General features: G+C 41.2%; 1 protein-coding gene across 7 annotated transcripts in view; it reads right to left on the minus strand.

Moving 5' to 3' along the window:
• Window positions 1-15,988, minus strand: part of ADAMTSL3 (ADAMTS like 3) — a 369,750-nt gene that overhangs the window by 42,074 nt on the left and 311,688 nt on the right. For all 7 annotated transcript variants that reach the window (XR_016439382.1, XM_090029326.1, XM_090029327.1 and 4 more), the window contains 6 exons: window positions 14,709-14,838; window positions 13,547-13,739; window positions 12,227-12,406; window positions 11,829-11,982; window positions 3,603-4,695; window positions 853-980 (listed from right to left, as the gene is read on the minus strand). Coding sequence is in view for 6 of the 7 variants with exons in the window: in XM_090029326.1 (XP_089885452.1) it covers window positions 853-980; window positions 3,603-4,695; window positions 11,829-11,982; window positions 12,227-12,406; window positions 13,547-13,739; window positions 14,709-14,838 (1,878 nt within the window). In the remaining variant the exon portion in view is untranslated. The remainder of the gene's footprint in view (window positions 1-852; window positions 981-3,602; window positions 4,696-11,828; window positions 11,983-12,226; window positions 12,407-13,546; window positions 13,740-14,708; window positions 14,839-15,988) is intronic.

Raw genomic sequence — 15,988 nt, forward strand, 5'->3', positions numbered from 1 at the left:
CTTTATAAGTCCATGGTGCAGCCACACTTCGAATACTGTGCCCAGTTCTAGTCCCCACCCCTCAAAAATGGTACAAAAGAACTAGGAAAGGTACAGAGAAAGGCAACAAGGATGATTAGTAGTATAGAGGGGCTTCCAAATGAGGTGAAACTAAAGTAGGTAGTCCTATTCCGCTTAGAAAAGAGACACTTGAGGGAGGAGGCATGATAAAGGTTTACAGTATCATAGATACATGTGTGCGAAATGGCAACGAGAAAGTAAAGCGGGATTTATTATTTACTATCACAATACAAGAACTAAGGGTCACAAAATTAAATCAGTGGGTAGTAAGGTTAAAACTAACAAAAGGAAGTTCTTTTTTGCAGAGCGTATCATTAAAGTGTGAAACTCATTGCCACTAGATGTTGTGGAAGTTGACAGTTTAGGTAGATTCAAAAAGGGATTGGACACACTTTTTTGAGGAAAGGGGCATCAGTTGCTATGGAGCAGGGGAGTTAGAGATATAGCCTCTGAATTAAAACTTTCTCAACCTTAAATGCTAAAGGCTACAAGTGAGAGTTGAACAGTGGAAAAAAACCCCAGCTCATACCCAGGTCACTCTCTGCCACCGTGTGACCCTGGATACTGGGAAAGTTGGACCTATAGTCTGACCCAGTAAATAGCAATTCTTATGTTCTTATGTATTTAAAATCAGCTCATGCCTGCTGTAGTCCTAACCAAAGTCCCATTTAAGAGCAAGAAGACGTAGCTATGGATGGCCACAAATGCATGAACTGCAGATATAATCCAACTCTTTTTCAGCGGGAGTGGGAAACGGGTATTAGCAGCACAGAATGTCATGACAAGCATTACCTGCATACAGGAGTAAAGAAGTTTCCATATCAAAACCGAAGTCATTAACAACCATGCATCCATACACACCAGCCTCCTTTTGGCTAGGATTTAGAATGTGTACTTTTCCAACACCATCCAAAACCACTCTGCAAAATGTTTCAGAAAAGAAAATTAGCTCAGATAGGAGAAAACCCATTTGCCCATATCCTTCTAACAGATCTCAGCTCTCTCTTAAAGAATATGGGAAGAAGAATTCTTCTGTCAAGGATGCAAAATAGCAGCAGAACTACTGTGCAAGAGTCACTCTAGCTCAACACATGGAATAGTCTCCATGCCTTTTCTTTGGTGATGAGGGCCAGCATTTAAGGGTGTGTATAGGAATGGCTCAGCAGCTCATCACAACTCCCAAAACGATTGTGGAGTTTCAGTCTATGTCCTGTAAGTAATCTACAGAACTTGCATGTGTCTTCATCAAACCCTTTCCTCTCACTGTGTGGCACAACGGTACAGGTTCTACCATCTAAGTACTCTCCAAACTCAATAAAAGAAGGTGTAGAATTTGATTTATAACAAGCATGTCTATAGGAAAATAGTTTTAAAAATGTGTGTGTGTCTGTTCACCACACACACGACTGGTAGGGAAGGCCTGGAGGGCATGTGCCCCCTCTGAGAGGGCTGTCCCCACCAGCGGCTTCTGCGGGTGCTCACCAACCCTGTCCCCACCGCTGACACTGCCGCCAGCTTCTGCAGGTGCTTGCCAGCCCTGTCCCCGCTGCCAACACTGCTGCTGGCTTCTGCGGGTGCCCCCCCAGACTCAATAGGCACCAGTCGCCTGTACACACACACACATTTTGCAGGGGGGAAGAGTTACTTTAGGTGCTGTCTGCATTGTTTTTCAGCATAGCCAGTCTGTCACATGAGACTAGCACATTTGGAAATAACATTGCAAAGTGGCTGGATTATTACTAATGAAAAGTCTTGGGTCTGTTAAATAATCTCTTCCTTACTGGCAAGATTTTTGGTTTTCAGCAGAGGGAAGACATGAAGATGAGAAATTTGAAAATTTAGGGTACCTGCAGATGTTTGCCGCATCCAATCTACAATAACACAGCTTGCTTTAAGCCGCAAGATCACAGATCGGGAGTGATGTGTGCAGACATTCGCTGGTACTGGAAGCCATGCTGGGAACTTGGTGTAAATAACATGGGGTGGGTGGAGGTGTCAGGGAGATCATGGGGGCTAGCAGGTCCACAGTGAAGTATGGTTGGATCAGGGAGGGCTGGCAGGTCGTGTGGGGGCTGTTGGTTTGGAGGGGGGTGTCAGAAGGCTATAAATAGTTAGTCAGAGTTGAGGGGTAGGAAAAGCACAGTTTCTGGGCTTCCCCCACCCCAGGGCTGCACTCTGAACATGTGCAGACATTCAGTATATAGGACTAACCCATTCATGATCTCAGGTGAACTAACTTAGATCATGCCTGCCATTTCTTTTCTTTTTTTTGTCTTTATGTTACTTTAGCTACCATACGTATAAATGTGTATGTGAATTGTGGATCTGACATCATCCTTAAAGTATTAATCTTGCAAAACTAAGAACTACATTGCACAAAGAAGCAAAATGAGTGTGTTTATAGCACCAAAGAAGCCCTCTTTGTGCCTGGAAGAAAACATGGTTCTCATTCACCCACTGAACTAATTAACCAAGCAGCATCCACATCTAAAAAACTCATCAGTTGCAACAAATTAACAGGATATTACATATTCCTCACTAAGTAGGAGCAACCTGGTTCCAGAAATATTTTCACTTTCAAAATGTCTTATTTTTTGATGTTTTTACTTAAACTGATAGCCCTGCAGAACTACATTTTTCTTGGCAAAATGGTTAATCAGTTAAGGATGTTGAGAAATATCCAAAAATACCTTTATCAGTTCAGAATAATTTTTTCATTACTCAAGAGCTAGTAACAATTCCAGGAGGCAAACACATGAAACCAATGTTAATATTATCAGTCTCTTACTTCTCAAAGTTTCTCATTTACCAGCAGTAAAGTAAAAGTATTTGGTCAAGGTTGAGCAAACATCTGAACATATACTTGGCTCCCTCTTTGCTACAGGTATATTTCGAAATTGTGGTTATAACACAGGGTCCTTTATCTTTAATGGAACAATCTGTAGATTGTCTTTAAAACTGTCTTAAAGGCTATTTTTAGTTTCTAAAATGGTATCATGTTGTACAAATTATGCCAATGGGTACATCTAAAACTTCCTTCTATTTTTAGGTCTACTAATATCTTCAGACGTATTTACTATAGATAAAATAGGGAATATTTAAAATGAGGACTAGTAGTATCTCAAGCACTGGCTTGAACTTCTAATATGAGTGTACCATGTGATGTGATATATCAAAATGATCTCACAGGCTTTTTCTTTCTATATTTATTTTAATATAAATCTATTTATTCTCCAATGTAGCTAAATTAATTTAGACTGAATAGAGAAATCACAATAAATATATAAAACATATTTTCATTTCTAGTAGAAAAATCAATCCTGCCGTATAATGTTGTAGAATTGAACATGCATAATTTCATTCATAAGATTATTTGTAAAACACTGGAAAATGTTTGAAAAAATATAAAATTTTAGAAATAAAATGCACAAGGCTCACAGTTATCTTATTTTTACAGTAACACATTTCAATATGATATAAGAGAGGGAATTTGTTGGGGACAAGAGAATTATTTAGACATAAAAGAATCCATGTTCACTTACTTCTCAGATGATTTTAATGCTTCACCATCTTTTGTCCAAGTATATTTAGGCTCACGAATGCCAGTGGCTTCACACAGTAAAACGACAGCATGTGTATTCTTGGTCAGAAAAACTGTATTTCCAATACGTACAGTTATTGTTTGATTAAATGAGATTCTGGGAATTTGCTTTTGTCTTATAATAATTGGCATCTTTTTATCATATGTCGACTTAATCATGGTTTTTGTGTTGAAACGTTCAGATACATTTGGTGATTTGGCAGTAAGCTTTGAGGCTAACAATTCTTCCTGGGAATCTTTCCACTTTTCAGTAGTAGGTTGTGGTAGTCTAGATAATTCAGCAACTAATTGATATATGACCTGGGATGCCAAATCATCATCGACTTCCCCAGCTTCAATGAGCTGACTCATATTCCTTATCAGTTCTTCAAACTGTACAGTATCCATGCTGTAAGCACCTTGAAGAATTGCTGCCTCCAGACGTCTGTTTCTGAACCCATGAGAGCTGTGTTTTTCAGCTGAATTCCTCCCAGGGGTTTCAAGATTTCTCAGGAATGGCTGGTCATTAACTTGTCCATCATCCAAATACAGCTCGTGCTTTCTACTCCACATTTGCCACATTTTACTCATTTTATGCCATTTGGCCCCAAAGCTATTGGACTCATTGTGATCTGTGTTACTGTTCTCACTGGCATGTTTTCTAAGATTTGGAGATTCTATTAATCTGTTGTCAGTGCCAATAAGTTTGAGAACAAACGTTTCATACATGGAGCCTGCAATGCACCTATACACTCCAATATCTGTAGCCTCAAGGTTATGTATTTTCAGTGAACCTGATTTAGTGATGCCAAGTCTTTTAGAGTACTGTAAATGCTGTCCATCCTTCTCCCACTGAATAAGGGACTTCTGAAACCTTCGTACTGGGCACTTAATTACAATAGACGTTTTTGGAAGCAGATAGGCTCGACTTCCGATGGTAAAATTAATGCGCTTTTCTCGTCTTGTTTGTATGTAGACTCGATGGATGCTGACAATCTGAGGTCTGCGAGCAGAATACTTTTCTGGAAGTTTGGGCTTCATTTCTTGTTTAATCTCTGAAACAGCAATGAAGTGTTGAAAAGGACTGAGTTACTGCCCTAGAAAATTCTGCTTTACAATGAATGCTGAATCCCACCATTCTTTCTGACTTGATTCAGGTCAGTTCAAAATTGCTGAGCTTTTATCTATGTCACACAAGCACTCAACGAGAAAATCATATCATTTTCTGGCTCCACTTTAGGCATGCTCCTGCTTCTTCCCAAACTTTCAGCAGCCAGCTCTTGTGAAAAAATGGGAACAAATGAACAATACATACCTGTATGCAGGATAGTGCTTGGACAGGGAAAAAGAGAGAAAGAAGCTAACTCTGTTATAGTTGCAAGGCAAGGCAAGGGAAAGGAACTGGGAAAGGAATGGAAAAAATGACTCACAGGTTGAAGCACACCATTGGGAACTGCTCCTAGTGGAGGTGACTTAGATAACAAACCCTATTAGTAAAGCAGGCCTCTCTTTTCTGAAGCTGGCTGGCCCACATATGGTAGCCAACATGGCAGCATCATGAGAGACATAAGTGGGAGCCAAAGAAGATGCAAGGAAAAACAAGGCCATGTTACTGTCACTGGACAGGTGATTGCAACTTTAGCCTGAGGAAAATTTGATCAAAAAGTACTACCATTGTAAAGGAAAGATTGCAGAAAAGGTGATACCGAAAGGAAGCGGAAGGGGGAGGAGGAAGGGTATCAAAATCCCTGAGAAGTCTGATAAAGCAGGAAGTGCTTGCTGTTAGGCTGAAAAGTCCATAGAGGTAGAGCACATTTGAGAAAAGTCGCCTGAAGCTAAGTACAAAGGCAGGGCAGATATTCTGTGAGGTATCTCCTACATAGCGCAGCAGAGACCTGGACACTAAGTAGCTAACTACATCTGAATACAGGTTTACCTCACTTTGTGTGGGGTCTGTATGTGCAAATTCGTTCTTATGTGATGAACCTTTTTACACCAAAAATTTGTCATATGAGAGGTAAATTCACTGTTATGAGATTGGTGTAGTGGAAGTCCGCAGTCAGGTGCTTTGTGAGGTGCATTGTGGGAGTGACATGCACCAAAATACAGTCTCATGTCTGGACTTCTGTTCCTCATGCATTGTTTGCGACACATATTACTGTAGTTGCCATCTCCATTATGGCTTCTAAGCTTCCCACTAGCATATTTCCTACCCTTCTCCCTGTAAGCCTTCATGACCCTCTCTTCACCCCAACTAAACATTCACCACCACCGTGTGCTTGTGTGTGCTGTGTGAGTACCAACATGTTCTTGTAAAAGTGGTAGAAATGGATCTGGGGGTCAGTACAGTCAAGGTTTTGGAACATATCCCTGTTTGTTACATTGTTAAGTGGGTTTTCTTTATGCAAATTTGACTTATGTGCCATTTTCCAGGAATGCATGTACAAGCAAGGAATACCTGTACAGTTGTAGGCCTTCCCAGAAGTTGCTGGACCAACATAGAGAGACAGTAGGGCTAGGGACAGACATTCAAAAAGCCTGAGCCTGAACTGATTCAATCTTTGCAGGTTAGTCTAACCCAGCTAGGCTGAACTGGTATGCAGCTGAACAGACATTCCCTCTGGACTGAAAAAATTCAGGGACATGCCTGCAGTGGCTCAGGCTAGAAGCTGCGGGGAACTACAGCAGCCCTCCCTGCCCTTCCATAGTGCTGAGCTGACGGGGGCAAGGTTCCCCTGCCAACCTTGCTGCTCCTGACCAGCAAAGGAGCCAGCAGGGAGTTGATAACACAGTGTTTAGCACCCTATGAAGAAAACAAAAGCCTCTCTCATTAGTTCAAGCTCTTCTTAAACAGCTTTTTCCAAGGAAGGAACAGAGGGACATTACCAGCTGCCCTGTTGATTAGCTCCAAAAAGCCCTACACAGACACTGTCCTCTCTGCCTTTGTCCTGTCTGCCTTACACATACACCTCTCAGCATTAGCTAGCATACCACATGCCAGCTATGGTCCACGCTGTGGGAGAGGGGAGGTGGGGAATCTCTGCTTGAGCAGGGCATGGTGAGGGGGTGGTAGGGCAAGGGGAAGCCAGGCAGATGCTGCTGTACCCGCTGTTTCTGCCAGAGCTCCAGGCAGGGAGCAAGGGGGTGGAACCAGCCCTGCTCTGGAGCAGAGAGCCCCACCCAGGGCTGCAAAGCATCTGGAATGCTGGGGGACTCTGGTTTAAGTTAAACCAGGAAGGTGTCTGGGATAGGCATTGCATAAATTGGATTGACCCAAATCAGTTAAATCTGATACTACTTTCAACCAGGTTTACCTCAAACTGGTTTCAGCCATTTTCAGACTGGTTTATGTGCACTGAATGTCTGCTCTGTTACAGGTTTAAACCAGTTTCTGATCACTTAAACCGGTTTATGTGTAATGTCTGTGCCTAGCCTAGAGAATCACTACACTGTTTCAGATTTTACTGTATTGACTCATTACTGGCAAACAAGTGTGCTCCATTTTGATCTTCAGAGCAAAGCCAAGAAAACATTAGGTACCTGAAAAACAGCAGGAAGGAAGACCATATAACCTATCACAAGGAAAGGTAACACAGATCAGCTGCAGAGTCAGGAAACTTTCTAGACTGATGTTAGAAAGCAGTGTTTTCACCAGTTACCCAATCGATTGTTATTTGACAGAAAATAAATCCAGCTAACTGCAGAAAGACTCAGATGAGACAGAGACATGGAAACATTAGTAACACACCCCTAGATTTGGCTGAATCAACTATCATTGCTGTTATCTACTGCCATTAGTACAACCCCGCTTGATAAGAACAGAAATAAAATGACAGCCCCTGACAGCATGTGCATATTTAAAAAACCTGCATGCGTCTGATATTATGTACATATGTTTTGAATATGTTACAAAGCAAAAGGTTAATGCTTCAAACATGCAAAAAATACATACATCATATGAACTACACCCCGGAGTGCTTTCTTTTGCTTATAAAAAAACCCATTATTTTCAATGTTTTGGCTAACGAGTTCTGACCAACTTGGATATCATGATTTCATAATTACACAGCTCCTAAATCAGTATTTGTTATGAACATATACGGGTCCCTCAACCAACTAGTTTATACTATCCAACAAATTGCTTCAGGCACTGAGCTGACTAAAATTACTGAAGTAGCATCCTGTTTCTAATAACTATTGGGCCAAAAATATTTATTTTCATGTGAATGCTCCAGGATTAAACCTTCAGTTTTCCAACCAAATATACATACACAGTAAATATAATGTTAAACACAAAAATTAAAATACTTCGTGTGTACGCTAGTTTTGCTAATGCAAAACTCAAGCCAGAGCATGCTAACAAGTAATTTGATGAGTCTGATTAATTTCTTGTAAAAGATGATGTTGGGAACTTGATAGTAGCTCAGCACCAGACAGCAAAAATGTGCATATTGGGGGGTTGATGATGATATTAAAACTGAAAGTTCCATTTTGTGGAGGGCAGAGTAGTCCATATACTTGAACACTGGATCCCTGGTAACATCAGGACTTGTAGGCATGAAGGTGTTGGTCTCTTGATAATAAACCTTCTTGATAATACCTGCATGGGTCTGAGCATCAGCTGGTAAAAATATATCTAACTTGCATCATTGCTTCCAGTGGTGTAATATATATTTATTCCAGCTAGGGACCAGGCTCTATGGATACAGTGCTACCTGTTTCCCAAGGCCAAGTCTATCAGGTTTTTCTGATTGGATTAGGCCCATATAACATAGAAAGAATCTACAGTGATGTTGTCTAAACAATAAGGATTAATCTAAAGAGCCACACCAGCATTAGTAGATGGTAGAAATGTAGGGCTCAACTGTGCAATGAAGGTACAGTTTTGAGGAAGGCATGTTGAGAGAAACATCAAAGTGGGAGACCTGGGAGGTACAACATCTTACAAAATACCACCCCATTCCTTTCTGCTTTTTTCTGACAGGGTATGTAAGGGCCTTGTTACACAGTAATATCAGGTGGCTTCTGGAGCTCTTAATCCCTGGTTTAGCTGCATGTTAACACCTTTTAAGTGGCCTAAAACACTTATTATTTGTCTTAAAGTTACTCCACTCCAGGGTTTTCTCTAATCTGCCTAATTTTGCTCCTGTTCAATTAAGGTGTGGACACCCCAGATAGCTATTCTGCCCAAACTGAAGTCCTTCAGTATCCCAGAACACAGTGGCTCCTCCTGAGTCCGGGTGAGTTGGGATGCTGGACGGTATTAGGGCCAAGGGACGTTGGGCACAGCAAGTGCCACATCCCTAGTGGCGATGCTGTCTCCCAGCACTGCCTGGATTGGCTCACTGCTCCTGCCAGCATCAGTGTGGAGGCCCCTTGGAGCTCAGGTGGTGAAACTTTCTGGGCAGCAGTGGCAGGCACTGCAGCCGCACGGATAGCAAGGAGCTTTCTCAGGGGCTCAGCTGGACAAAGTGAGAAACCTCCAGGGCTGCATCTTCCCTGGGGCTCTCTAGTCTCACCAAAACAGACACAGCGGCTCTGCACCGAAAGCACGGCTGGCCAGCTTAAGTCCTGGGAGCCCTGCTCGCAGCATGATGAGACCCAGTGGTTTCCCTGGGGCTCTCTGGTCTTGTCAAGCTGTAGCAGCTCTGCACTGAGAGCAGGGCTGCCAGGGCTCATGTCTGATACGTCTGCTCAGTGTAGAGCCACTGTGTCCATTTCAGCAAGACCAGAGAGCCTCTGGGAAACTGCTGCAACTGACCTGGTGGTGGGCCTGCTCTCTGCCCAGCCAGTCCTGACCCTGCTCGCCAAGCTTCTAGTGTCAAGTCACAGCTGTGAAGGTGAAGGACAGGCTGAGATGATTTTTTGCCTTAAGGTGCAACTGCTCCAATAAGATCAACAACATTAAGCCAATTAACATTTGTTCATCTTACAGCATAAGGTATAATAAGGCTCTAAGTTACATCATCACTTAGAGGAGTGTTGTCTGCTGTCTTCTTTGCAGCTGACCAGCTGTACTGTCTAGGGATATGCCCTATCCCTGCTTCCCACCCACTCCTTTGATGATAGCTTGAACCTTTGTATATATAAGGAGGAAACAAACCCTGAATGATCTGTTGAATCCAAGGATTGCTAGTGCTCCTGATCCCTTGTATACGAGGTAAAGTGGAGATATGGGGTTTGAAAGCACCTTATGCCTTTTCCCTTTCCATTTTCTTTTCATACCCAAGTGCCAGGTAGACTCTAGCCATTTTCTTTTCATACCCAAGTGCCAGATAGACTCTAGCCTTATAGCTACCAATAAATTGCCCTGTCCTAAAAAGTTTGAGAACACGAAGGAAAAATACAATCATTAGCCCTCTTTCATAATATTGTTCAGCACTTTATTTCATGCCCTACTAATCACTGTAAGTTTTCACATGTTGCTCTTGTATTATTACAGTGGAAGCTGACTTTGTTACTTTAACATCACTCTCCACTAAGCAATTCGCAGACCAGCCACATTGCCATTCAACTATCCACAATTAATTAAATTCAGATAGATATGCAGCTCAAAGCATTCTATTAAGCTCTATGCCAAGGACATTCCTGAAAGTCCACAGGGCTTTATTTAAGTGGTGTTTGGAACCTCAGGATTTTGGCATGATAATCTGAAACAAAGTCCAGGAAAGAAGTTTTGTATTATGTACAAATCTGTAATTACTCTATTTCTCTTTTCATTTTATGAATAACCTTTTCTTGCACAGCTCAGAAACACACAACCAAGTAACTATTTCTGGACAAGCCCATTTACAAGGTTTAAACTAAGGGGCCTCCTCATATTAGCCTGTATATTTATGTATGAGTATCATCTAAAATTTTTAACTCTTGCAAGACCAGAGTGAATGTTTTCACCTGACTAGTTGTAACCAAATGTTTTGTGTTCAGTGAAGTTTTACCAAACTGTCTTTGACATTAAGCCACTCCTTCATAAGTGCCTTTCTGTCAAACAAAGAAAAACGTTTGCCCAAATGGAAAGAACCTGTATGTACTATTTCATCCACAGTCTTGAATGTCCTTTCACAGTGACAGTACACAGGGATGGACTCAGAGGGGACGTGATGGTATAGTCACACCCCTCCTTGGCTGCGCTGCATATGAGCTCCTGAGGTGGGGTCTGGGAGGAATCCCTGATTTTGTGAGACTCCAGAGCTCAGGGGGTTAGCACCACTGCTGCCTTCATCCCCTTCTTTCCTTTCCTGCTGAATTCAGTGGAAAGAGGATGGAGAGGGAAGAAGAACACCAGCAGTGTTCCCCACCTGGGCTCCGGAGTCTTGTGAAAGCAGGGGCTCTGGCCAGACGCTGCCGCTATAAGCTGGTGAGCTCAGAGCTCACTGCTCACATGGAGCTCTGGCAGACACCCACTCTGTCTGAGTAGCAAGCTCAGAGTTCACACTGCATGTGTGACAGTCAAAGCAGAAGGGCTGAACCCCCTTGCCTCATTCCTGGATTCACTACTGACTGTACATACAGTGGCCCAAGCAGTATTTAGTGTAGCTACGGTCAATATAATGACAAGGGTGTACCAAACTTCTGCATGCCCGATTTTGTTGGAACATTTATAAGTTTCTGACAGTGATATGTTGTAGTATGTTTAAGGTGTGCTTGTTCTTGCTGCTGGTGAGCCCTCAAAACTCCAACTCAGAACTGGGAATATACCCTCTTAGCATGGATATAACGTACTTCTGAGATCACCAGTGGAATGGGATTTTAGAGTTTTGTAATTTTTAACAGCACTAATGGAAGTGTAAATCTCAGTGCAAGAAGAATGCACACCAAGGGAGTACAGCACAAGTTCCATTCTTATTTACACTAAGGTCCCCCTTACACCTCTCCGGTAGTGTAAGGCTTTTTTGTGGGTGTAAAAGTCATTGACACTTACTTTAAGGCACCTTTAAACCATTACCATCAGGTAAATGATCAGACCAAATGTGCATAAGTACATAGAAAGAATCTACGTCTGACGGGATAAAAGTGCCTAAAATAAGAAAATCCTGTTATTGCTAGTCTAGTGATTGCAATGTTCAATTTTCCCCCTGAGTAGTAATGTTACAATACAGCAAGATGTATTAATTTAACAACCCATGCACAAGTTTTACATTGTAGCCATCTCAAATCAGCAAGGCACTATATAAAATAACACACTTACTGTTACAGACATTCATGTGACAAGGCCTTACAAGCGGGGTGGTAGGAGGACCACTACATAAGGATCCATTTAATTTCACACGTTGGCCCTTTGCTGTTAGCTTTTGGCAGGCAAGCTTTCTTCTTTGGATGCCAACACCACAGCTTACAGAGCACTGTGAAAGGAAGGGGATAGTCAGACGAAATTGCTGTGCAATTTTTCATACTTGCTAATTTTTAACTGATCTTTATTAAAGGATGCTGTTGCACAGGAAACACTATCTTACCCAGGGCACTGAGCTCGTCTTGGAGCTCTGCATGACCTTGAGTGGTGACTTACCTAAAGTATATGGGTTTATTAGTTTCTCAGAGAGAAAACCCAAGTATTCTCTTTGTATTGAGAGGTTCTGGCACACTCACCTTGGACCACTCTCCTATAACTGTTTGAGGAGGACAATCAATTTTTGCACAAGGTTTACTAGATGACAATTTAGATTCCTGGCAGACCTCATCAGAGAGTTTCAAGAAGCTTCCATCTGTCAACAACTGTTTGCAGTATATTTTGCGATTCTGAATCCCCCCTCCACAGGTACGGGAACACTAATATGAAGAAAAGAATGGGGAAAATATAAATATTCACACATCTGTCCTCACCCATTTACACTTCTATTTAACACAGGCACTTAGACGGTATCCCTCACAATATATTCTTGTTTCCATTTCCAAAACCAAGCAGCATATATTCCAGCTAGAATTGATTTAGCAAATGGGCCACAGGCCAGAAAAACATAACTGGTGGGATAAATGCCAGAGGACTCCAGTACAAGTAGTCAGTGGAAAGCCTGAAGAAAGATGAACGTCTTGTACATTGGCCTGGCTAGGTTCATGATCAGATGCATATCTAATGGGAGCTACGAAAGCTTGTGAAAAAGTTAAATAAAGTGATACTGATACTTCTCAATGCAGTTTACTAGACTTACAGGCTAAGTACAGAGTCAAAAAGCCCAAAGCTGAACCAATTCAATTTTTGCAGGTTGGTTTAAGCTGCATAGATTGAACAGATAAGCAAGTGAACTGACATTCACTTTTGATTCTCGAAATGCAGCCACATGCCTGCAGTGGTTCAGGCCAGAAGCCAGGGAGCACCACAGCATGCCTCCCTGATCAGCTGGTGCAGACAGTTGTTTGAGCCAAGGTTAGCCCACCCACCATGACAGGGGTTTTCAGGGGAGGTGCTGGAGGACTGTGAGTTAACTTGAATCTGGAGCGGATCTGGGACAGATGTGCAATAAACTGATTTAACCTAAATCAGTTAAATCTGGTTTCCATTCAGATTTATCCATCCAGGTTTATCTTAAACAGGTTTCAACCACTTTGAAAGTGGTTTATGTGCACTAAACTTCTGCTGTCTTACAGCTTATACTGGTTTATGTGTAATTTCTGTCCCTAGCCACAAAATATATAATAAGAGGTGTTTTCTGGACTAAGTCTGATCTGGGTCATTCACAGTTTCTGAGATCTTAAGTAACACCTGGAATCTCATCCAAAAGTAAATTGGTCTCTACAAAGAGTAGAAAGCAGGTTCTCTGGGCTGCTTTGTTCAAATGATGTTAGGTGCAGCCATGGTACGGTAGCTAAAGTTTTAGAGTGACCCTCAAGATTACTCCTATTAGAGCATATTAAGTAACTAACCAAAGGAAAAAATGCTTACAATTAAACCATTTCCATTATCTGTTGTACCTGTTGCCATTCTTCCACATGCCAAGAAGGGGGACAGTCAACCTGGTTACAAGCTTGTAACGTGTGAGGCTTTTTGTCTTTACAGTCCTTATTAGCAACAGTGGCTCCCCCCAGCTGCTGGCAGTACACATCTCTTGCCTGGATCCCAACTCCACAAGTAGCAGAACACTGTCTCCAGGGACCCGTTTGCCATCTGTTCCAAAAACACAGTAAAAACCTGCATTCCAGTTAAACCCTGCAGAAGAATATAGCGGGAAAGGGGACTGGCCCCAACCAAATCTTATCCAAGCAGAACTGTGCCAACAAGAAACAGAAGTGTTATACTGTGAGGGTCAGAACATCACCTACATGTGCCATAAAGAAATATAACTACATTTAAAAACCTGAAGATAAGAAGGGGATATATAAGTTATCTACACAAAGAGCTATTATAAGTAAATTCATGTAGCACCAGAATTTACCTCAAAAATGTCCCTCACTAGATCACCGGCCGCCAGTTGGCATACAGACCGACATTTACATCCATAAATCTGATGCAGGGACCTTTTCTGATATTTATGAATTTGTTTGTTAAATTCAAATACAGTTTTATAAAACATGCTTCTCCCCATAATTTTTACTCCGTACGTTTTGTAGAAGTTTTTGGAAAACATGTTATTGCAATGTGTGGATCTACTTTAGGAATATTTAATAAGTAATTAAGACAGCTCACAAGGATTTCACAAAAAACGTTTTCAAAGAATAAGATAAATAAATGAGCTGGGTCTTAAACTGTCTCTGTTCTTTTTCCAGTATCTCCCTAGCTTAACAAATCATAGCAGGTAAAGAAACAAATCCAGGAATGTTATACTTAAGGCTCCTAAAAGCATTCCAGAAAACAAACATTACATTTAATCCATGAGATAGTTTCATCTGAGGTTTATTATTATTATTATTATTTCTGCAAATGAAAAGAAAATATCCTTTCCCTATAAATGAGGATGTTATTGGTTTTCATGAAAAAATAAATGTTTGTCTCCTCCATTCCCCCAAAAGAAAAAAATTTCCCTCAAAACCATGGCCCTGATCATACAAGCTGAGCCTTGCATGAGAAAGTCAATGTTGATTTAAGATATATTAAACCCTTTATTTTCTCCAGTGTGATTTCATTATTAGAGTGTACCTTGGAGGGCAAAGTTTCAGGTTGCATGCACGACTCATGGGTGGTGGTCGCTTGGAGGTATCACAAAGGGTGTCATTGACAGCTTGCTTTGTCTGCACATGCAAACACATTGCAATGGCTTCTTGCGTCCCTGGATTTAAAAATAAGACACATGTGAGATACTCCATACTGAGGAAAACATCTGAGATATTTATAGAGTTCACTCCCAAATCTCAGCTGACTAAATTAACTCTGAATATCAAATCATGTCACAGACTTAAAATGAACATCTTGATTTGAATAAACAATGGAAATATTTTAGAAAACTCTTGAAATACAAAAGGCATTTTGTTAATTCAGTGTTAGTAACAGACCAATGCTACACATTTCTGGGATTTCCTACTTATAGCAACCAGCTCTGCCCCATCTCTGAACATGGGTGCTTGCAGACATTATAAGGGATGAATTGCCATTCTGTCCCTCAGACATTAACAATTGAAAATAGGCCTGTCAAAATTTTTCCCTCTCTCTACCATTAAGAGAAAAAACTACTATGATCCAATGTATATTGTAGCGGATTTGAGCAGAGTGGCATGGTTGTCAAAGTTAGTTGATATTAACTGCTTTTTTTTTTTAAATAGATTTGGACCTGCAGGAGCTCAGTACTTCCAAAAATAAAAAAGAATAAATAACTTTACACCCTACACATGTATACGAAGACTCTGGACCAGATCCACAGGTGCAAAAAGGTGTTGTATGATAAACTACTTAATTCACCAATGGGATAATTCTTCACTGTGGTTCAATTCACCTTTGTTCCAGTTCCTTGCCGCGGTTCCCTCAATCCATCGTTATCAAGTCCTGATAATCTACCATTATTTACATTCTCCTTGGACTGGCAAATTAACCAGAGTTTACTGAAACTCTTCTGAAGTTCAGAGATTTTACAGAAGATATACAATATGGCTTTATACACTACTGCCCTCAGATTCCCTCTGAAGTCTAAATCTATTACATTTATGCTGAACCATGAATGACAAGTAATAATCAAATTGTTATTAGCCAGAAAAAACAAAGTTATATTAGCCTGGGTTAGAGAAACATGAGGCAGTGAGCAGTTGTATTTGCAAATCTCATTCATGTACCGGTAATTGGGGAAATGGATGTGTAATTCAAGGACGCAGCAGTTTGTAAAATACTTACATACTTCATAAAAGACCACTCAAATGCACTCTGATATAAATGACATGTAGCTACAGTATAAAAATGACTAATATAACATGGAAGAGTTTAGCAGTCAC

The sequence above is a fragment of the Crocodylus siamensis genome, chromosome 15 (genome assembly GCF_052110815.1).
Source record: "Crocodylus siamensis isolate JL-2025a chromosome 15, ASM5211081v1, whole genome shotgun sequence".
Lineage (NCBI taxonomy): Eukaryota > Metazoa > Chordata > Crocodylia > Crocodylidae > Crocodylus > Crocodylus siamensis.